We start from the raw sequence: 22,765 nt of genomic DNA on the forward strand, positions 1-22,765 counted from the left end.
AGAGGTCTCCAAATACGAGCCCCTCCCATGAGCGGAATCTGGACTTGTGTTCCTTTGTTGCCAGTGTCCACATGTCTCACTCCAAATGGTCACAACACCTCTGCTCCTCAACGGAGTCCTACCTGTTACAGACAAACAGGCCCACCCCTTTGGTTATTTTGGTTTAGACTAGGGACAAATTCTACCCTAGAGTCCCCAAGCCGCCAGTGGCTCCCCCACCCCTGCCTCTAGTGTGTACATGGAGGAGGCCCTCAGTTTCGGTGGAGGCGGCTCCTCCCTCACAGGAGTCCCCTGGGATCCTTGAGGGCTTCCCGCCACCACTGACTCTTCTAGCAGTGGGGCAGCCTGAGTTTTGGAGAACCGAGGCTATGCTGGCCTTTCTCTCTCCCTCCTCCTCCTCTTCTCTCCAGAGGGAAACTTGGAGAACACCCCCTCCCCCATCACTTCCTGCCCCACCCCTGCCTCCAAAGGCCTCCTGTCCGCCTCTCTGCATGCTCAGTGCACTCACTGGCCACAGACGACAGCGTCCCCAGGCTGCACCCACAGCAACCGGCATGGCAACCAGGAGTCGGTTGTGCTGAGGCCCTGAGCCCCAACTGTCAGAAGGGGCCTGAGGCTGAGGTGGAGGCTGGGAGTTTGGGGTTGTGGGTAAGTCCTTTTGGGGTCAGACCTGTGGACTTAGGCAGGGGCAGACCCTCCCAGGGCTCTGGTGGGCTGCGGCGGTGGGGCTTGATCTTGGGCCCTGGTGGCAGGTATCTCCTCTGAACGGGGCTAGAAAGGGGATAGATAGACGGCCCTGAGAGCTCAGCTCACCTGGGGCCAGAACTAGCCTTGTAGGTGGCCGGGGAGGAGGAAGGAGGAAAAATACTAATGTAAATTGAGCTGCTGAATACTCCAGGTGCCTTCCATGAATTCTATCCTGAGTGTAACTGGAGGGCAGAGGTTAGGTGAGCACACAGCCAGCAGGTTGTGAAGGAGGATTTAAAGCTGGGCTGCACTAAATTCACAGCTCTTGCTCTTCCAATCCCTCCCCTGTTTCCTGAGTGGAGGTTCCCAAAGCAAGTGACTCAAGGAGGAAACTGTGAGAGTTTGTGGGAGCAGGTGGGGCCGTGCATGGACTCAACTGTCCCCAGAGTCAGCTAACTGCAGAGCTGAGCCCTTCCTCACCCAGGCGGCCACCGCTGGCTTTAAGCTGCAGCTCAGGTAATGGTGGTGCCTATTCTCAGGTGGATCCTCTGAAGGCCATGGAATCCTCCACGGGGCCCAGGATGCCTTTGCTCAAATACTGCAGTGTGGCCACCAGCCTGAAGGCCCCTGCCTGGGACGGTGCTGCTCCACTGTGGGACCTTCCCTTCACCTACCCCTTTGCCCTCCAGGCACCCTGGCTCACTGGGCACAAGCCCCTCGCAAGGTACCTGTCTCTGCCCCTCTGGAGGAAGTGGGTGCCCCTTTCTTTTTTCCTTTGTTCTTGGCTGTTGGTGGTAGACCTTGGTGGAGAGACTTGCTTCCTGAGAAGGCGGAAAGGGGTCTTCATTGTTTGGCTTATGATTGGTGTATCTGTGTGCGGTCTGTCATTCCAGCCTACACTGTGCTCCCAGAGCCCTCCAGGGTTGATCCGGCTTTAGCAGAGTTGCAGATGCTGCAGTTGGCATGAGTGAGAGAAGGCAGTTAGGGATAGCCAGTTACCAAATTTATAGCTCATTTTACCATCAACAATGAGACTTGGCTGGGTGTGGTGGCTCACGCCTGTAATCCTAGCACTTTGGAAGGCCGAGGCAAGTGGATCACTTGAGGTCAGGAGTTCGAGACCAGTCTGACCAACATGGCGAAACCCTGTCTACTAAAAATACAAAAACAAAATTGGCTGGGCATGGTGGCTCACGCCTGTAATCCGAGCACTTTGGGAGGCCAAGGCGAGTGGATCACCCAAGGTCAGGAGTTCGAGATCAGCCTGGCCAAGATGGTGAAACCCTGTCTCAACTAAAGATATAAAAATTAGCCAGGCATGGTGGCAGGTGCCTGTAATCCCAGCTACTCAGGAGGCTGAGGCAGAGAATTGCTTGAACCCAGAAGGTGAAAAGGTTGCAGTGAGCTGAGATCGTGCCATTATACTCCAGCCTGGGCAACAGAGTGAGACTCTGTCTCAAAGAAAAAAAAAAAAATTAGCTGGGCGTGGTGGCGCATGCCTGTATTCCCAGCTACTTGGGAGGCTGAGGCAGGAGAATTGCTTGAACTCGGGAGGCAGAGGTTGTAGTGAGCCGAGACAGCGCCATTGCACTCGAGCCTAGGGAACAGAGTGAGACTCCGTCTCAAACACAAAACAAAACCAAAAAAAAAAAAAAAAAAAAAAAGAGACTTGCTAAGGGGGGGTCTCCAGGTCCCTCTTCAGGTTCCCTCAGTACTCTCAGTACTCCCTCAGTACTCCTCCTTTGTCCAGGATTTTCCTAAATAGGATCCTCAGTCCGCTTTCTAAAGCATGGATACAAGAGGCCAAAGGCACCACAGCCTATATGCACACATGGAGCGTGTCAGCTCCAGGGACTCGCATTCCTGCTGCCTGATCCATTCTGCCCATGTTAGGGACATGCCAGCTTGAATGATCCTTAATGGCTCCCTTTCATGATTCACCCGGTGGACCATCCTGTTCAAAGCTAGAGTTAAGCATTGGACTTTAGCTGCCAACAAGCACAGGAGGGAGGCTGAGGGGGGCTGAGGGTAGCTCAGCATGGGCCTGCAGGAGCTTCTCAGCATGAACAGCCTGGGTGCTGTGACGGCATGTTGATGACAGCAGGAGGCAGACAGGCCCCCTTTGCATTCAGCCTTGCCCACAAAGTAAAATGGCTTCTTCAAAAACCCAAACCCTGACTCAACAACTCCCCTAGACCAACTGGCCCTGACCACAACATTATCCGGAACTAGCATGACCACAACATTATCCGGAACTAGCATCTCCTTTTTCTGTCCCACAACCCCTTAGCTCCTCTGGGTTGTCCCTGCCCAAACACTTCCTCATCCCTCTGACCCCACAGCATCAAGTGGCATTACAATTTCACACCCTTGGTATTACTACCCAAGCTTCCATGCCTCATCCTGGAATCCCACACGCCGCCTTAAGATTTACCTTCCTGGCACTTTTTTTTTTTTTTTTTTGAGACGGAGTCTTGCTGTGTTGCTCTGTCACTAGGCTGGAGTACAGTGGCGCAATCTTGGCTCACCACATCCTCCGCCTCCCGGGTTCAAGTGATTCTCCCGCCTCAGCCTCCTGAGTAGCTGAGATTATAGGCGCCTGCCACCACGCCCAGCTAATTTTTGTATTTTTAGTAGAGATGGGGTTTCACCGTATTGTCCAGATGGTCTTGATCTCTTGACCCCATGATCCACCCACCTCGGCCTCCCAAAGTGCTGGGATTACAGGTGTGAGCCACTGCGTCTGGCCCCGGCGCTTTTTTTTTTTTCGATAGGGGGTCTCAACTTGTCACCCAGGCTGGAGTGCAGTAGTGTCATTTCAGCCCACTGCAATCTCTACCTCCCAGGTTCAAGCAATCCTCCTACCTCAGCCTCCTGAGTAGCTGGGACCACAGGCTCATACTACCACACCCAGCTAATTTTTTTGTATTTTTGGTAGAGATGGGGTTTCACCATGTTGCCCAGGCTGGTCTTGAATTCCTGAGCTCAAGTGATCCATCCGCGTCAGCCTCCCAAAGTGCTGGGATTACAGGTGAGAGCCACACTTTTCCAGTCTGTTGTCTAGTGTAGGAACAAGCATTAATTAACTTGAATGTATCAAGGCAAATTACCTTTTGGTTGCCTTGAACCAACTCCCAATCCACCAAGGATGGTTCCCTTCACTGTCCTCTCCTACTGCCCCTCCCGGAGGTTTATCTTATCCTTCTGGAAGTCATAGATTGCCACTTTCCATGTGGATTTCTGTTCCACATGCCTTGTGTGCTGTGGTACACCTCAGATGTACTTGAGAAACATGTTTCTTGATGTGTTTAGGGCTTGTTACTCTCTATCCACTAATTCCATTTGCTTTTTTCCAGGCACACCTCTTCTTGCCCGTGTCTCCACATTGCCGACCCAGCATGGCAAGGGCCTGGCTGGCTGGGAAGAGCTGGAGATGCTGCCAACACATGGGTCCTGGCAAGATGGGAAGCAGATGGCTTTTACTACTGGGCTCAAATAAAGCCTACTCCTGAGGCAAGTCCCTGACCCCCAGTATCTTCCTGGCATGCTCCTCTGGGTGGCCCTGTCATACCTGACATGCCTTAGCTGTGTGCGTCTAGCAGGCTGGTTTTTTGGATAAGCACAGCTCTCTCATGGCCATGTTGTAGAAGTGAACATGTAATACCACTGAGTGCGTTAGTTTGCTAGGGCTACCTAACAAAGTGCCACAAACAGAGTGGCTTAAACCACAGAAATGTGTCATTTCCCATTTCTGGAGGCTGGAAGTCCAGGGCTTGGCAAGGTTGGTTCCTTCTGAGAGCTGTGAGGAAGAATCATTCCCATGCCCCGCTTCTGGCTTCTCATGGCTTGCTGGCAGGCTTTGGTGTTCCTCAGCTTATAGAGGCATCACCTTGATCTCTGCCTTTACCTTTACGGTGCTTTCTCCCTGAGTGTGTGTCTGCCCACATTTCCCCCTTTATAAGGACATCAATTACACTGGATTAGGGACCTGCCATATTCAGTCCTCATCTTAATTACATATGCAATGACCCTATTCCCAAATAAGGTCACATTCTGGGGTCTAGGACTTCAACATATGAATTTGGCAGGGGGCAAGGCATGGTGGCTCACGCCTGTAGTCCCAGCACTTTGAGAGGTGGTGGTGGGACGACTGCTTGAGGCCAGGAGTTCAAGACCAGCCTGGGCAATATAGCGAGACCCTGTCTCTACAAAAAATTTAAAAATTAACCAGGCATGGTGGCACATGGCTGTAGTCCCAGCCACTTGGGAGGCTGAGGCAGGAGGATCACTTGAGCTCCAAACTGATGGCACCACGGCAATCCAGCCTGTGGGAGGAGGGTGGAGGTGGGGCACGGGATACAATTCAATGCATAACAGAGAAGAAAATGTACTTTAAAAGTACTTTGTTGAGGAAAATTCCGTGTGTTGAATGAACACCAGCTTAAGGGAAAGAGGAATGAGATGTGTTTGCTCACATGCATGGGTGTGTGCTGGTACACAGAGAAGCATACTCCCGCCATGCTGGGGGCCAGGCCTGGCCTGTACTTCAGTGGCTACTCACTTCTTTCTTTTTTTCAGAGTCAGACTTACTTTGTGAATGTAGATTCATGAAGGGAAGACTAGTGTAAATTCTTTAAAAGTATGAATTTCAGAATTTCCAATCAAAAGTCAGTTTTTGGCCTGGTGTGGTGGCTCATGCCTGTAATCCCAGCACTTTGGGAAGCCAAGAAGGGTGGATTACCTGAGGTCAGAAGTTTGAGACCAGCCTACCCAATGTGGTGAAACTTGTCTCTACTAAATATACAAAAATTATCCGAGCAAGGTGGTGGGTTCCTGTAGTCCCAGCTGCTCGGGAACCTGAGGCAAGAGAATCGCTTGAACCCAGGAGGCGGAGGTTGCAGTAAGCCAAGATCATGCCATTGCACTCTAGCCTGGGTGATGAGCGAAACTCCATCTGGGGTGGGGGGGGGAAAGGTCAATTTTCAAGTAATATGTGAATTAAAATGAAATTCTAGCAAAACTTTGCTCGAATATAGTTTCTGTCCAGTGATTTGGTAAAAATAATTTATAACCAGTTTATTTCTCTTCTAAATTACAGAGTACTTGAAACAGCCTGTACTTTTAAGTAGCTGCATCACTGTTCTCTCGCTTTTGCTATTCACTTGCTTAGCTAACCCTTTCCTCATCGACTGTAAGGACGGTGCTGAGGGCAGCTCTGTGGCCACAATCTCTCCTCGCCTACATGAGCCTCACAGGTGAACAACCATCCATCCCTGGTTGGTCTTGGACACAGGAGCGACGCTTCTTGGGGGTGCTGGAAGGAGGGGATTGCATTGAGAAAAGGTCCAGGGAGGACCCAGGTTACTCCTGGCAATTACAGGTCAAAAATTTGGTAGGAGGAAAGAAAACCAGGCAAAGGAAGGGAATGGAAAGGGAGAGGCAGGAAGTGTTGCCCGAGGAAGAAAGAGATTCAGGGAAGCCCATCCGTGCCACACAGCCTGCCTATCTCAGCTATGACTGGCTTGAAAGAGCATCTGCCTCATCCCTTCTTTAGGTGCCTGTCACTGTTTGGAAGGCAGTCCCTGGGCCTGGTTTGGGGGCATCGTAGGGAACCTGGGTGCTCCCTCTTGTACTTTGTAATGCCAGTTCTTATTCTGAGTGTTTTCTTTCCCACAGCTGGAGAGACAGGGGGTCCTGCTTGTAGAATTTGAGGCTCCTCTTGTCGCAGGCCCAAAGCTGCCAGCCCAGCAGCAGAGAGTGGTCTTAGAAGAGGATGTCATTCCTCTCTCACCATCTGTAGGAGACTCACTGAGACCAGGGGACAAGGTGCTGGCACTCTGGGAGCCAGGACAACAGCAGTATGGCCCTGGCACTGTTCTTTTGGGCTTGGAGATGAGAGATCCCCGGAGAGGTAAGAGAAGCTGCTCTGACTCATCAGTCCCCAGAAGGAGCCAGGCTATAATCAGGCCAGAGGAGAGAGCCAAGGGTGCGTCTACAGCTTAGGAGTTTCTAAGGCATTAAGAAGAGAATTTTTACCCCCTTGCCTGCTGCTTAATCTTGAGGCAGCAACAGATGCCTCAAGATGCACACTGTATCTTTCAGATTATAAAAAAAAAAATTGTGCCGGGCGCGGTGGCTCAAGCCTGTAATCCCAGCACTTTGGGAGGCCGAGACGGGCGGATCACGAGGTCAGGAGATGGAGACCATCCTGGCTAACACGGTGAAACCCCGTCTCTACTAAAAATTACAAAAAAATTAGCCGGGTGAGGTGGCGGGCGCCTGTAGTCCCAGCTACTTGGGAGGCTGAGGCAGGAGAATGGCGTAAACCCGGGAGGCAGAGCTTGCAGTGAGCTGAGATCCGGCCACTGCAGTCCAGCCTGGGAGACAGAGCGAGACTCCGTCTCAAAAAAAAAAAAAAAAAAAAAAAAAAAAATTGTAATCAGCGTAAGTGGCCTAAAACTATCTCTATGTTGGTCAGCTAAACCATGGTTTAGCTACTCACGACTCAGCTCTCACCAGGTCCTCCAGGGACCAGACAGTCGTCTTCTGCAGGGTCAGTCAGCACCACTGTAATTCAGAGAATGACAGAATGAGGCTTCTACTGAGAATGCATTTTGGTTTTGACAAGAAAAGTGAGCCCCTGCAGGCCACTGTAGTCCAGGAGGCAGGGAGGCTCAGGCAAGTCCTCGGGAAGTGGAGGTAACTATGATGCAGGTGAAGGATGTTCCTGGCAGGCTCTCCACGGAGAGGTGCATGTGAGGAGCCAGGCAGCCAGAGTACAGGGGCTGGGCTGAAGCTCTGCCTTTGCCTGTGTGGATAGGAGAGGCTTTATCCCACGATTAGGAAGTAGAAGCTACTTGGGAGGCTGAGGCAGGAGAAGGGCTTGAGCCTGGGAGGTTGAGGCTGCAGTGAGCTATCACCGTGCCACTGCACTCCAGCCTGAGCCAGACCCTGTCTCAAAAAAAAAAAAAAAAAAAAAAAAGGTTAATTGATAATTATAACAAAATTTTGCCATTTTTTGTTATGTAGCATCAAAGGAAGAAGACATCACTATTCATTTCTGGAATGGCAAAGCGCTAAAGTGCCCCTAGGTGGGGTCCAGTCGGTGTCCCTGGCCATCTGGAAGAAGGCTGTGGAGAGGCTCCACAAGTCTTTCACCAGGGAGCACCCCAGGCCCCTTCACTGGGCTCCATGCTGCTCTCTGCTGGGGCCAATCACTGGGCGCATCACTAACGAGCTTCCTCCGGGCGTTCCATTCCTGTGCCCTCTCTGCCACCCTTATGCCTGCTGCCAGCTGCTGTGCCAGGGCTGCCTCTGTGGCTGCCCCCCATGTGGCACCACTTGGTGGCCTCTCACCAAGACCTCAGAAGTCACAGCCAGAGAAATTCCAGAGTTGGAGCCCCCAGCACAGCTTTTGCCCCTGGAAGGTCCTAAAGAGGAAAAAGTAACAACATACGCTCCCCTGGCTGTTTCTTCCTCCTCCTCCTCCTCCCATGAATAAGACAATGTGGAGAATGATCTGGAGATGGGCCCTCCCCAGAGACTGATGGTAAACAGTGCAGTCAACACAGATCCCATCCTTCTTGAGACTCCTTTGAGGCAGAGTGGCCTCTGCCAGCCTGAGTGGAGGTTTTGGAGGAGAAACGGGCCTGAGCCACGCCCTGGGAAGCCAGGTATGCCAGGGGAGTAGGCTTGCCTTCTAAGGCAGGGGCTGGGGCCCCGGCTCCCTTCCCTCCCACATGTCCCTTAGGAATCTGATGCACGTGTCCACTCTGTTGGGACTACAGTGATCCTTGGGAGTCTGGTCATGCTGAAGAGGAGGCTGTGGGAAAAGGGAAATAGCAGGTTTCCATTTCAGCTATGAGGCCCACAGGAGCAGAAGGATGAACTGATCTTTGTGCTAAGGTTGCATCCCTATTTAATACCTGCCTTTTTCTTTCTTCACTAGTCTCTACTGACAGGGCACTGCCATTGTCTATTTTTAGCCCCCTCCTTTTTTCTTGGAGGCCTTGGTTTTTCTATAGATGAACAGTACAAATGCCTCCAAGTATTGATGAGAGGTGATGCACTGAAGCATAGAAACTGGTCTTAAGCATTGGTCATGAGGCCCCACTCTCCTGCTGGGCCCCTCAGTAAGTGAGCGGGGAGGACCTGGGCACTGAAATGTGCTTCTTATCCCCCTCATGGCCAACAGGAAAGCCGTGTCCTGTTGCTGCTGGCAGTCTGCAGCCAGCCCCACACTGCATCACCTCCAGCTGAGAACTGTGTGGCGGGCCCTGCTAGGTTCGGGGAGCCCATTCTATCTAAATTCCCAATGGAGCCCGGAAAGAGCAGAAGCCTGTCAGAGCTGGGTGAAGGAGGTGGCCCTTGACAAGATTCTGGGGGTCACTGAACATATCTGGGGCAGGGAGGCTGTGAGGTGAAGGAACACCATTGCTAAGGGCTTAGATCTCTAGGCACTGCCCACACTGGGACCCACTAGGGTTCCCTGGTTGAAACCATAGCCCTATTTCTAGCACAGTCACTGAGCCAGAAGGACTGCTTAGCCCTTGAGAGTTTGTTGTTGTTGTTGCTGTTTTTGAGACAGTCTCACTCTGTTGCCCAGGCAGGAGTACAGTGGCATGATTTTGGCTCACTGCAACCTCTGCCTCCCAGGGTTGAGTGATTCTCATGCCTCAGCCTCCCCAGTAGCTGGGATTATAGGTGCATGCCTCCATGCCTGGCTAACTTTTGTATTTTTAGTGGAGATGGGGTTTCGCCATGTTGGCCAGGCAGGTCTCGAACCCCTGGCCCAAGTGATCTGCCCGCCTCGGCCTCCCAAAGTGCTGGGATTACAGGCATGAACCATCAAGCTGGCACCAATGAAGATTTCAATCTTGCCCCAGGGGTAACGACTTTATTAGTGTTCGGTTCCAGAAAGTTGAGAAATTGTTTGTAAATGAGAAGCTTTCCTGGTGACTCCTCTGAACCCCTGGGCTTTGGGAGGGGAGGGGTATGTCTGCTGCACTTGGATTTTATATGAGGATTTTCCCCCTATATCTCAGAGACCCAGCTGTGCTCTTCCTCCACTCTCCAGGAAGAAACTTTATATTGAAAATACAAAATGGGGAGGTGGGTCCCAGGCTTCTGTGAAATGGGTTACTCCAATCTTGCAATGGCAAGCCTTGGCAGCAGCCACTCAGAAATGGTGATTTCGCCGGGTGCAGTGGCTCACCCAGCACTTTGGGAGGCCAAAGCGGGGGCGGATCACTTGCAGTCAGGGGTTTGAGACTAGCCTGACCAACAAAGTGAAACCTTGTCTCTATTAAAAATACAAAAATTAGCCAGGCGTTGTGATGCACGTCTGTAATCCCAGCTAGTTGGGAGGCTGAGGTACCAGAATCAGTTGAACCCTGGAGGCAGAGGTTCCAGTGAGCCACTACATTCTAGCCTGGGTGACACAGTGAGACTCTGTCTCCAAAAAAAAAAGAAAGAAAGAAATGCCAGTTTCTTTCTCCATTTGAAAGAAATGCAGCTATGGAGAATTTAGCATGAAAACACTAGAGTTTGGCAGCATTTTCTTTATATTATCGCTTGTAGAGAGGGCATAAAGAAAATGGTACCAAACTCTAGCGTTTCCATGCTAAATTTTCCATAGCTCCCAATGCCTCTTGCTCCAGCAGAGCCTGGAGAAAGAAAGGCTGTACCTACCCAACAGAAAAGGGTCTGTGGGGAGCAACTGAGACAATAGCAAGCCCAGCATAGGGGAGAGGGACAACCAGAGGGGCCATGGGCGCCAGACATGCCCTAGGTACCACATCTGTGTTCGTATTGCTGTGGCTTGCTCCATAGCAATCTCTAGAAGGGTTCCAAACCTGATTAAGTCCAAACAAATTTCCCCTGGCCCTAAGTTTACACAGCTCTTACTGCTACTGTCCAAAGCCACTTACACCTACAGTCTCTCTCCATCACCACATTTAAACAGATCCACTCCAAAGTTATTTTCTCCCCTGAAATAAATTCTAATAATCAACTATAAAGAAGAGAACTATAGTATCTTCAGGTAGTTGGCTCAGCTTTCCCGTTAAATATTAAATACTGGATCTTGTGTTATGCTCTAGGGAAGAGTTCCTGGGGCTGACCCGTGAGCATCGTCAGCATGTTCCCAAATATATGGAGAGCATGCCCGAGAGGGGGTGTGGAGACATGGCCATCCCCAGCCCTCACCACACATGTGGTCACAGCTCACTAGTTAAGAGAACAGAAAATCACATGTAGGTCAGGCTGAAACAAGGCAAACACCAGCGCTTTGCTTTTCTCCCCTCCAGGTTTTGTATCTTTTAAAGGAAATATGCTGTTTCGCTTCTCCTAAACATGCTTGATGTTTAATCAGTTCCTGCTCTCAGGACTTGATATCCGTTCTGTCGAGTGCTGATGCTTGACACTCAATTTTGAGCTTTGCCTCTCACAAAAGCTCTTGCATAGGTTTCTCTTTCCTCCACACTTTCCTTTACTTTCAGTTACAGGCAGTGAGAGGTTACAGTTAGATCCTAACAGTCCTAGGGAGGCCAGGTTGTCAGTTGCTGGCAGGGAGGTGCTTTCTGCCTCCTTTGCTTATAACTGAAACAGGATTCAATCTGTAGTTGTAAAAGAAACATAAAAAACATTCCTTCCCTTTTTTATTGGTCTATTCCTCAGGAAGTCACATCTCCCATTATTTTTGTTTTGCCCCAGTATTTTTTTTTTTTTTAATTTTTAGAGACAAAGTCTCACTATGTCACCCAGGCTGGAGTACAGTGGCACGATCATAGCTCAAACTCCTGGGCTCAAGCAATCCTCCCACCTCAGCCTCCCAAACAGTTGAGACTACAGGTGTGCACCAATGCACCCAGTTCAATTTCTTAAAACTTGTTTTTCCATCAGCTTGTAGTCTCTTCTTTGTGGTCCATGTTATCAGTGATCAGTGAAGGTGTCGAAGCTCCTTTAACTGGTGGCAGTCAGTTACCTTTACTTGCCCTAATGGCAGTTTAGAAAACACATCCAATAACTTCTTCACTACTCCAAATCTTGGGTATCAGGTAATGTTTCCCAAAAGCATAAGGGCCAGAAATGATAAAAATTTTTTTCTCTAAAAATAGAATACATGACATGGACACATTGCATGATGGTAAAATAGGCCAAGTGTAGTGGCTTACACCTGTAATCGCAACACTTTGGGAGGCTGAGGCTGGAGGATTGCTTGAGCCCAGGAGTTCAAGACCAGCTGTGCAACATAATGAGACCCTGTTCCTACAAAAAACTAAAAAATTAGCTGAGCATGGTGGTGTGCGCTTGTGGTCCCAGCTACTGGGGGCTGTAGTGAAGAGGGGGTGGCAGGTGGGAGGATGGCTTGAGCCCGGGTGGTCAAGGCTGCTGTGAGCTATGATCATGCCACTGCATTCCAGCCTGGGTGATATAGCAAGACCCTGTCTCAAATACATAATACATGAAAAGAAAACAATGCTGTAAGCTTACAGATACTTCAGTGATCCTTGTTTTAGTTGTACTTATCCCATCAAAATGGTGGCATATTCAACCTAAGTAATTGACTTTTGGGTTTAGGAACAAGATATTCCAACATCAACATCTGGAAAGAAGAAAAGGATCACAAACAGCAGAGAGCACAAACTGTAGTAGTGGTGACTACCACAGAGCTGGTCTTGAAGGCAACCAACACGAAGCCACTGCAGACCCCGCCAGGGGAAGCTGAACACAGAAAGCAGAGTCAGAGCCTTGCAATAGGTCTGTGGAACAAGAATTCCCCTTAGACCAAGAGCCCTGAGGATCTACGTAAAGCAGAATGGCTGGAAAGGGGCTTCCTAAGGACTTCTCACATGGGTCTTAGACCTTTTGGGTCACATCCCCTTTGAGAACAGTAAAACCTATGACCCCTTGTCCCAGAAAAATGCACATACCCTCAATTTTGCATGTAATTTCAGAAGGCTTATGGAACCTATAAATTTAATCACAGGCTTCTTGGGGGTGCAAGGATCCCCATTTAAATGGCCCTCTGTTCTATGGTATTGGGTAGGGGTCTGCTTTATTAGGCCATCTGAATATGGAGTCTATTCCTCACTAAGAATGGTAATATAGCTCTACTTAAAACTTCATTTCCATCATATAAAATACTAGCACCTTTCCCAAGGAAAGGTGGAAAGGTTTGTGTTCAAAATGAGAGAACCAGGCGATGAAACTGGGAGATGTCACAGTACTGCTGTGGCAGCTTCAAGACATTTGGGACACAGCAATAATTTTTTTTTTTTTTTTGAGACAGGATCTCACTCTGTCACTCAGGCTGGAACACAGTGGCGTAATCATGGCTCACTACAGCCTTGAACTCCTGGGCTGAAGTGAGCCTCCCATCTGAGTCTCCTGAGTAGCTAGGACCTGAGTAGCTAGGCACATGCCATCACACCTGACTAAACTTTTTACTTTTTGTAGAGATAGGGTCTCACTGTGTTGCCCAGGCCCGTCTTGATTACTGGGCTCAAGTGATTCTCCTGCCTTAACTTCCCAAAACGTTGGGATTACAGGTATGAGCCACCACACTCAGCACATCAATGACTTTTTAAAATCAGTGACTTTTGATTCTTCAAATTACAGTCAGCATAACCATCTATGGATTTTTTCCCCTTTAATAGGTAAAGAATAAACATGTATAACTTGAGAAGAGTTATACAGAGTGGCTGACAAGGCCTTCAACGGAAGGAGGCAGAGGACAGGCCACAGGTAACAGTCAAATAACCAGCAGTATCTCCACCCCACGAAGACCTCCCTGCAGACAAGCAGCAGGAAGGCACCTGTTGTGAGGGACATAGGAGTGTGGGGGTCCCTCCCTGGGGGTCCCTGCCAGGGCCCTGGTGAGACTGCTTTAAGATGCCTCTTCCATGGAAGAGAAGGTCAGCCTGCTTTGGGCAAACGTGTCCACAGCCACTCTGCCACCTTTCCATAAAGCCTACAGTTGTACATGAGTGACATTTTGTTTTACCTCTTAATAAAAATGAATTCTCTTCATTTCCAGTCTCTTTATTATCATAATTAACCTCTACTTGGAAAGCAAGCAGTAAAACCTGTTCCGAAAGCGAATCATATTACTTTCAGGCAAACAAGCATGGAGGACTTCTACACCCTCAAGTTACAAAAGGCACTGAAAGAGACAGACTCCAGTTCCTGGGAAGGCTGACCCAGTCAGCATTAAAAACAGGATTAATGTATAGCTATCAAGAGAATCATATAGTGGCTTTATTCTTACTACTTAAAAAAAGGTGATGTGAAGGCAGTGATGGTCAACATCACACAGGGAAGACCAGGTCCACACTTTGTCCAGAATCAACTGCTACCACATGAGTCTTCTTGGTTAAGTCATTTGAGCCCACAGTGACAGAATAGGTCCCTGGATACACTTCTATGTAGAGGTCCTTAGAGATGTTCTCAGCCTAGAAGGAAAAGAGGATATTAGCAGTTCAGAGATTTTATACCCCACTGCCACCATGGCCCCCCAGCAGGCTACCTGTGCATGCAGAGGTGTGATGGAATGAAGTGCTAATGTGGGAGACAGGTCCTGCTTTCAAGGCTCAGCCTGCTCACATACAACACTGTCATTTTGGTAGGTCTCAGCCTTTCCTTATTTCTAGAACTGTGATAATACCTCAAAATAAGCATGCTGAAAATGCTCTGTAAATGCTAAAGTGTTACAGGAACATGAAGGATTATAAAAAGAACACTCTACTTGGAGTTAGGCAGAGGGAAAGGCTAGAGGCCACTGTTTTGGGGATCAGAAGTAGACAGTGGCACTTAGCACAGATGAGCAGTAATGGCAAGGTAATCGGGAGTGATGAGAGCCATTCTTTTAAACTGTTTGCTAAGTTCACTATTAGGAAGATGATAGGCATTTCTTTTGTCCTAAAGCTCAGAACAATTTGAGTGGATTCCATTTTGTCACCGAAGCAGCAATTCAGCAGGCTGACAAAACTCTCCCTTGGAGGACTCGTTCTCCCAGAGTACAAAACATTGGAAGCCAGAGTTAATGGAAAGATTTTTATTTAGAGCCAAACTGAGTACAATCAGTCTTCCAAGGGTAGACTTCACTCATGGCTGGGAGGCAGGTTACATCAGGTGTGCAGACAGAGGATGGGTCTCGGTTCAAATAACAAAAGGACAAAGTCACAAACCAGAAAAGAGCCTGTAATTAAGGGCCAGATTGACAGCTGGGATGCCATTACATGTTTGCTTAATGCTGAGAAGGGGCCACAGGCAAAAGCTGTCGATTCCACTACCACACACAGGAAAAGCCAAACTACTGGCCAGCAAATTGCACTCAGAGGAATAAATGATCATGTTTACATTTTTATGAAATTTCCACTATTCCTCCTACCTTGCAGATGGATTTGAAGCCAATTTTTTTCCTAAGCTGTTTAATGTTGTATTCTTGCATGCCTGTCTAGTTACTGCAAAATTGGAAGTCTATAATCCTTTAACTGATGTAAATGTGTATAACAATGTCATTAACTATTTATTGGTTGTCAATCATGTAAATAGAAGTCACTTTTAGAAAATATGGTTGTATCAGAATTGCAGAAAGCCAAGGATGCTTCATTTGCACACAAGGAGACATAGAGGTAAGGTTGGCATGTGGCTGTAGAACTCCAACACTGTGGAACATCAGTATTACCAAAAGTCAGCAAGTGTTGAGAGGCGTCTAAGCCTTAACAACTTATATTTGTACTAGAAACAGAATATTCTGAATTGTTAATAACTCTAGTACACTCCAAATCCTGACTAGTAGCAAACTGTATACAAACAAAAAGTAAGAAATGTATTGCGGCACCATGCTGAATGAAGTTCCTTTCCTCAGAATTCTAGCCCTTCCAAGTTCCAAAAAGGATCCCTTGGCTTCATGAACTAATGAGTACTTTATCCTAAAAATGAAAAACTCATTATATGTTTTTACAGAGAAACATTTGTGGAAAATGAGAACAAATGCCTTCAAATGTTGTGTAACCTGATCTCACCAAATGTGTATGTTTCAGAATTTCAGCAATGGTTTTCACTTTGTTAGCAGGAGGATCGTGCCCCTCCTGCTGCTTAAACAGATGGTGGAATTCCAGCAGGACTCAGTGCCAGCCCAGCTGAGCTGTAGGAACTGAGATGTGAATACTTCACATTCTTTCCAACCACAACTATGAGTTCAGGCACAAAGAGTATCCCTGAAGCTTTGAGTGAAGGAAGAATACCAAGAAAACCCAATTTTACACTGAACCAAAATTTTGTGCACCCTTCTTAAGTGTAAGAACATCTCAACTTAAAAATACTATAGACCCAATTCAAATAGCCCTCTAAGAACCATGTCAACTGGTTCATGGAGTTGTAACAGTGGTGAAACCCAGTGCGTAAGCAGTTCTGTACTCACAGGCTGGGATGCCTCTGGAACATACTCTGATATTTGGTAGATGCCTCCACGACCAAGGGATGTCTTTTTTCCGTCTTTTCTCTGAAGAGACAAGTACAACACTGATTTGTGCCCAAACTTTCACTTTTGGATTGTAAAGAGAAGTTTTCTTCTACCTTATGAGGAGTTAGTAATTGTTCTGTCAGCTTTTTCTAAGTTGTCATCTAAGTCATCAAGGCATTTTTAAGTGAATTCTGTAAGGTATTTTTAGTCAGATGTTTATTATAATTTTCATTCTTACATGAGCTTTGGAATCAGACACACCTGAGTTTAAGTCCTATCTCTGCTATTTACTAAGAGAGATTAACTTCTTTTGAGCCTTGGTTTTCCAGTCTGTAACATGGGACTCTTGGATTGCAGGGAAAATTTAAAATGCAAAAGTGACACTTAGGATCTCAATACATTCTCTTCTGTGCTTCTTCTAGGAGTAGGGGTGGTCCTAGAAGGCAACAGGCTGACTGATAAAGCCAATTTCCCTTAGAGGGAACTTACATTTTAAAAGGAGAATTGGGAATGACTCTTCCCCACATGTACCTAAGTGCACCCTTTAGGGTCAGGTGCACTTAGGTGAGAGTTCAGGCTAGGCCAGAAAAGGGGGCTCAGGACTCAAGCTCTGGCACCACTACTCACCTCCCAGGCCAGGGGAGGCGTGTGGGAGGTGCTTCAAGTGTATACTCAGCCCTTGCTCATGTCCCTGTGTCCACTCTCCCATCCTTGTCCTAAACTTCCTCCCTCTAACACCCCAAAATGGCTGACAGACCAAAGAAGTCAAGAATCCAACTTAGACTCCGGAATCGACTCTGGACTTCAGTTTGCTATCTTTGAGTACAAGCAGGTAGTTTAAAACAAAAGCAAAAATCTAGTCTCCTCAGAAACCACTACCAACACCTCCTCCTTTGAATCAGTTCAATAAACAGAATCTTTGGCTTCCCCAGAATGACGTGGTAAAAGGTAAGTTTGTAGTGGGCCCGTAATTGTTACTACCTTTACAAAAAAGTATTTTGTTAAACGAGACCCCCGTCAGCACACTTCCCTTGTACTTTCTTTTTAAAAATTATGAAAGACATGGGCCAGGCACGGTGGCTGATGCCTGTAATCCCAGCACTTTGGGAGGCTGAGGCAGGCAGATCACCTGAGATCAAGAGTTCGAGACCAGCCTGGCCAACACAGTGAAACTCTGTCTCTATTAAAAATACAAAAATGGGCCGGACGTGGTGGCTCATGCCTGTAATCCCAGCACCTTTGGGAGGCCGAGGTGGGCAGATCACAAAGTCAGGAGATCAAGACCATCCTGGCTAACACGGTGGAAGCCTGTCTCCACTAAAAATACAAAAAATTAGCCGGGCGTGGTGGCAGGCACCTGTAGTCCCAGCTACTCGGGAGGCTGAGGCAGGAGAATGGCATGAACCCGGGAGGCGGAGCTTGCAGTGAACCGAGATTGCGTCACTGCACTCCAGCCTGGGCAACAGAGCGAGACTCTGTCTCAACAACAAAAAAAGAAAAATACAAAAATTAGCTGGGCGTGGTGGCAGGTGCCCATAGTCCCAGCTACTTGGGAGGCTGAGGCAGGAGAATTGTCTGAACCTGGGAGGCAGAGGTTGCAGTGAGCCACGACTGTACCATTGCACTCCACGTTGGGTGACAGTGAGACTCCTTCTCAAAAAAAAATAAAATAAAATAAAAAATTACCAAAGACATGACAGTTATCACCTTACAGTAAAAAATGTAATTATTAAAAATCTTTTCCCCCAGCCTGGGCAACATGGCAAAACCCTGTCTCTATTAAAAACATTAAAAATTAGCTGGGTGTGGTGGCCCAGGAAGTCAAGGCTGTAGTAAGCCATGATTGCTCCACTGCACTCTAGCCTGGGTGACAGAGTAAGACCCTGTCTCAAAAAAAAAAAAAAAAAAAAAAAAAAAAAATCCTATCCCTAGATGTAGAAGAGGATATTTGAAGCTCTTTTTTAAAAAAAATACAGAAAGGGTCTATGTTGCCCAGAATAGAGTGCAGGGGATAGTCACAGGGGCGATCATTGCATGCAACATGTTCCAGGCTTGGAAGCTCTTTTCTTTAAACCTGGCCGAGAATCCCATGGCCCAGGACTGCAGGTTCACCTAAAGATCCTACAGTAGCATCAATCTTATATTTTTGACAACCTCCTATTTCATGATCAATGCTGTAAGTTCTCTAAGGTTATGAATTTATACATTTCTGTTAAGCCCTGTAATGCCAAGTCACACTGGCATCCAGTAACACAAAGTCTAGCAGGGGCTCTTGAATATAGGGTGTCATATCTTGGTAGACTGAAGGCATGGTGCCGGACAGTTGAGTACACTTACCTGACCATTCCCTATGTCCGAGCACACGTGCAGCTTTGACTTGCCTCTGTGATAACGATAGACATGGGTTGCCCCTCCTTCCTCTGGCACAGATGAATAATATTTCTAGAGAAGTAATGTCAAAGATGTTAGCTAACCAAATTGTCTTGTCAAATTTTCAAAAAACCCTGATATTTGGGCAAAGTACTGTTAAGGAGGGAGGCAAGAGAGCAAAGGTGAATTACCTGCCCTCTTGACAGGCCTCTGAAGTCATGCAACAAACCTTAGCCCACCCAAAGTGGCTGCAGAGAAAGAAATGCATTTGGCATCCTTGTGCTGCCACCTGCTGCCTCTGTAGGGCAAGAACGCTGGCTAACTAAGGTGGGCAGGACCATGCTCTCTGCCAGGTTAAACAAATTTCACATCTTTGCCCCCATGTCCAATGCACATATCCTTTCATTTCCTCCCCTAAAAAATGTGGATGAACAGTTCCATGTTTATTGTCTTAAGTCTCAGACAAGGACACAGGAAGAGACAGGTACATTTTCTTGAAATTTAGAAACACAGCAGGAAATGAAACATAAACCCAAGAGCTCTGCAGCCCCTTTCTCTGTGCTTCCCGTGCGCAGAGGAGTGGAGGGAGAAGTCTCTAATCTATGACGAATCTTCCAAAAGATCGGAAAACAGTTACATTTCTCTTGTCTGCTTCCTTCCTCCCCCTCAAAGTTAGCCTTAGACTTGCCCTTGATAATGACTAATGATGAGGACACCACAGCCCTGCTTGTTTTGAACACAGGGTAGGGACACTGTCTAAAACACATGTGACCAGAAGAATGAGAAGCTGGGGAAAGCACTTGAGGACACAGACCAAAAGATGTGTTTTAGCAGCTACTTCAAACTGTGGAGGCAAACCCAGTACACAATTCTTAATTCTATCTCTAGAAAGCCAAGGGGTTCTGAGGCTCCATTTCATAACAGAGACTTGAACTGAAGCATGAACAGAAAACCAAAATGCAGAACAGCAATTTGCTAAACCTTAAACCAAAGACAAATATTATTGCTTTTACTGAACCATGAACCAAGTGTTTAATCACTTTACAGTAGAGATGAAGCTACTGATTTTTCTAAAACCACTGAACAATACAAATAAGATAAAAATATTCCCTGAACTATTCCTCACTGGTTGGAGTCCTATTCTTGGAGTCAGGGATTCTTACAAAAGATGTAGAAAGATTAGTTTTTTGAGATCTTAACATATGAAACTGAAAAGCACGGCAGAAACAAGGTATTCTCTTCCATCTCCCTTGTGGATCAGCCTCCTTATAACCATGTAGGACTCACGAAGTGTTAAGGCTGCATGAGGCCAGTCTGCTGTAATTCCTAGAAGACAGCACCTTCCATGCCGGTAATTTCCTTGAATGTTTTCTGGCCTGCCTTCAACCTTCCCCGAGTATCGAAAGATGATTTGGCTGGTTATGGTGGCTCATGCCTGTAATCCCAACACTTTGGGAGGCCAAGGTGTGCAGATCAGTTGAGGACAGGGGTTCGAGAGCAGCCTGGCCAACATGGTGAAGCCCTGTCTCTACTAAAAATACAAAAATTAGCCAGTCATGGTGGCACACGCCTGTAGTCCCAGCTACTGGGGAAGCTGAGGCAGGAAAATTGCTTGAAACAGGAGGCCAGGAGGCAGAGGTTGCAGTAAGCCAAGACTGAGCCACTGCACTCCAGCCTGGGTGATGGAGTGAGACTGTCTCAATTAAAAAAAAAAAAAAAAAAAAAGGCCGGGCGCGGTGGTTCACAACTGTAATCCCAGCACCTTGGGAGGCCAAGGTGGGCAGATCATGAGGTCAGGAGATCGAGACCATCCTGGCTAACACAGTGAAACCTCGCCTCTACTAAAAATTACAAAAAAAAAAAAAAAAAATTTGCTGGGCATGCTGGCAGGCGCCTGCAGTCCCAGCTACTAGGAAGGGCAAGGCAGGAGAATGGCATGAACCCAGGAAGTGGAGCTTGAAGTGAGCCGAGACTGCGCCACTGCACTCCAGCCTGGGTGACAGAGCACGACTCTGTCTCAAAAAATAAATAAATAAAATAAAATTAAAATAAATAAATAAATAAACCCTAATATTTAACTTACTTGCTATGGAATTCAGCAAATAAGCTATTTTTCCCCCCACTAGACTGAAAGATCACTGAGGGCAGAAGACCTTTTTTGACTTTTCATAGCTATATTGTCAACTGCAGTTAGGCATTCAATAAACATTTGTTGAGTGAATTCTAACTTGGATTTACCCCCTGGTTTAAGTCCTTGACTGTTTACAATCTGACCATGAAGGCTGGGCAGGAGAAACAGGTAGTCTCCAGATTCTCCCTAAATTCCAGAAAGATCCCCATTGTGGCCATCAGCAGGTGATGGGGCATAGCTTTGGTTCACACCAACTTACCCCACACTGACTTGAAGTATAGTCCATGAATTCAGCCATTGTTCTGAAGGAAGCACTAAGGGTTGGGGGTCTCTCTTCTCTCTATTTGAATAAATGGCACGTCACAGGTTAGATCTAGGATTCCCTACTGGAGAATAAAGCCATTTCGGAAATAGCCTCCTTTTTACTTTTCGAAAGGCTCTGCAAGTTTATGTCAGAAAGAACGATGTTACTGAGAAAGAATTCCAACTCTAAAAGATAGACAGCAATTTATCCAGGACCTAAGAGATAGGTTTGCAGGCTTTCCAGGCTTTCCTCTATTATCAGATGACAGCTGTAAGAATTTTTTTTTTTTTTTTTTTTTTTTTGAGACGGAGGTTTCGCTCTTGTTGCCCAGGCTGGAGTGCAATGGCTAAACCTCCGCCTTCCGGATTCAAGCGATTCTCCTGCCTCAGCCTGCCTAGTACCTGGGATTACAGGAATGCGCCATCATGTCCGGCTAATTTTGTATTTTTAGTAGAGACGGGGTTTCTCCACGTTGGTCAGGCGGTCTCGAACCCCCGACCTCAGGTGATCCGCCGCCTCGGCCTCCCAAAGTTCTGGGATTACAGGCGTGAGCCACCGCGCCCGCCCCTTTTTTTTTTTTTTTTAAGTAACCAACCAGAGCTGAACACTACCGTTATTCTACAGCTACCCAACAAGAACCTGTCAAATGTAAAGAGTTTTGAAACGACTTTTCCATTCATTGTCCTGATCCTTTCCAGCTTCCGCTAAGGGGAGGTTTCCTCAGGTGCTTCTGCGCTGCGCGCCCCTGGCTCCCAGCGGGCTACCGCGGTGCGAATGACTGGGGCGGTCCCCGGCACGGCGACCCTCACCTCTCCCGGGAAAACGCGCCGCGGGCCGGCTGCCGGCTGTCTCTCTAGGTGGGGCGCCTCCCGGGCAAGGACCCCCATGCAGCCTTTGGGACGCTCCAGGGCATGCCAGTCCACCGCCCTCCTCTTGGCCCGCTCCAGCACTTCTAGAGCCAGCCTTGCTGAGCGCTGCAGGGAACGTCGGTCCACCCCATTCAGCGCTGCGGCTGCCAAACAGTTGTCCATGGCTCCCTGAGTGGGCACATAACGTACAAACGCCGGCGGGTCAGCTGGGCCGCCGCAACCCTGCTCCAAATCCGGGTGGGAGCCCCCGCCTCGACCTCCCTGGAGACCACCGCTCCTGGTCCGCCCCCAACGCAAACTCCAGCTGGAGCCTAGCCAGGACGAGGCCTAGCGCGCCCACCCCTTCCATTTCCATCTGCCCCTTCCGCTACTTAGGGAAGCCCCTCACCCGCTCACTCGTCAAGGCGCATGCGCGCAGCGCTATCCTAGGAAGCGGGACCAGGCCTGGCGTTCCCGGAGGCGCCGGCGCAGTGGCGGAAGGCGGGAGAGGCGGGGCAGCGGAGAGGCGGGGCGGCGGAGAGGCGGGGCGGCTGGGCTGCCAAACACGCCTTCTGTGCCGCGGCCGTGGGGTCTGCGCGCGGGTTGCCATGTTAACTGTTGAGCGCTGGAGGCGGGGCGCCGGTAGCTGGGAGCCGGGGGCCGGGGGCCGGGGGCTGGGGACCGAGTTGAGCCAGCCTCCCAGGACATCTGTCCGCGCTGTCGGAGGAACCCCTGGGTGTGGGGCTGGCCCTTAGAGGGCTACTGCGCTGCTTAACTTGATGGACCTGGAGTATAAAGGCAGGCGGTCTCCTGTTGGGCTAAAAAATTATGGGGTACCAGCTAGGTAGGCAACATCGCGAGAACCCGTGTCCACACACACACACACACACACACAGTAGGAGGAGTGGTGGCGCGCATCTGTAGTGCCAGCTACTCGGGAGGGTCGAGGTGGGAGG

At 48.4% G+C, this 22,765-nt stretch overlaps 2 protein-coding genes across 4 annotated transcripts; one reads left to right on the forward strand and one right to left on the reverse strand.

Annotated features, from left to right (window-relative positions):
• The first annotated feature begins 520 nt into the window (after nucleotides 1–520).
• Nucleotides 521–12,940, forward strand: C13H11orf16 (chromosome 13 C11orf16 homolog). The gene is given in 7 exon segments (XM_023189971.1): nucleotides 521–648; nucleotides 1,227–1,411; nucleotides 4,044–4,200; nucleotides 6,364–6,598; nucleotides 7,717–7,758; nucleotides 7,761–8,360; nucleotides 12,268–12,940. Coding segments are annotated over 6 exon segments (1,407 nt in total). The 5' UTR covers nucleotides 521–648; nucleotides 1,227–1,244; the 3' UTR covers nucleotides 12,474–12,940.
• A 775-nt stretch (nucleotides 12,941–13,715) lies between these two features.
• AKIP1 (A-kinase interacting protein 1) lies at nucleotides 13,716–22,334 on the reverse strand. Of its 3 annotated transcripts, none has more exons than XM_023189972.2 (6): nucleotides 22,219–22,334; nucleotides 21,771–21,998; nucleotides 20,917–20,997; nucleotides 18,494–18,598; nucleotides 16,115–16,195; nucleotides 13,716–14,141 (listed from the first exon to the last, which is right to left on the reverse strand). In XM_023189972.2, the coding sequence occupies exons 2-6, from the start codon at nucleotides 21,990–21,992 to the stop codon at nucleotides 13,998–14,000; spliced, it is 633 nt and encodes a 210-aa protein (XP_023045740.1). In that variant the 5' UTR covers nucleotides 21,993–21,998; nucleotides 22,219–22,334; the 3' UTR covers nucleotides 13,716–13,997. The 3 variants fall into 3 exon arrangements, with proteins under 3 accessions (XP_023045740.1, XP_023045741.1, XP_023045742.1); XM_023189973.2 differs by having other exon boundaries at nucleotides 22,227–22,322; XM_023189974.2 differs by lacking the exon at nucleotides 20,917–20,997.
• Between the last annotated feature and the right edge of the window lie 431 nt (nucleotides 22,335–22,765).

The sequence above is a fragment of the Piliocolobus tephrosceles genome, chromosome 13 (assembly GCF_002776525.5).
Source record: "Piliocolobus tephrosceles isolate RC106 chromosome 13, ASM277652v3, whole genome shotgun sequence".
Lineage (NCBI taxonomy): Eukaryota > Metazoa > Chordata > Mammalia > Primates > Cercopithecidae > Piliocolobus > Piliocolobus tephrosceles.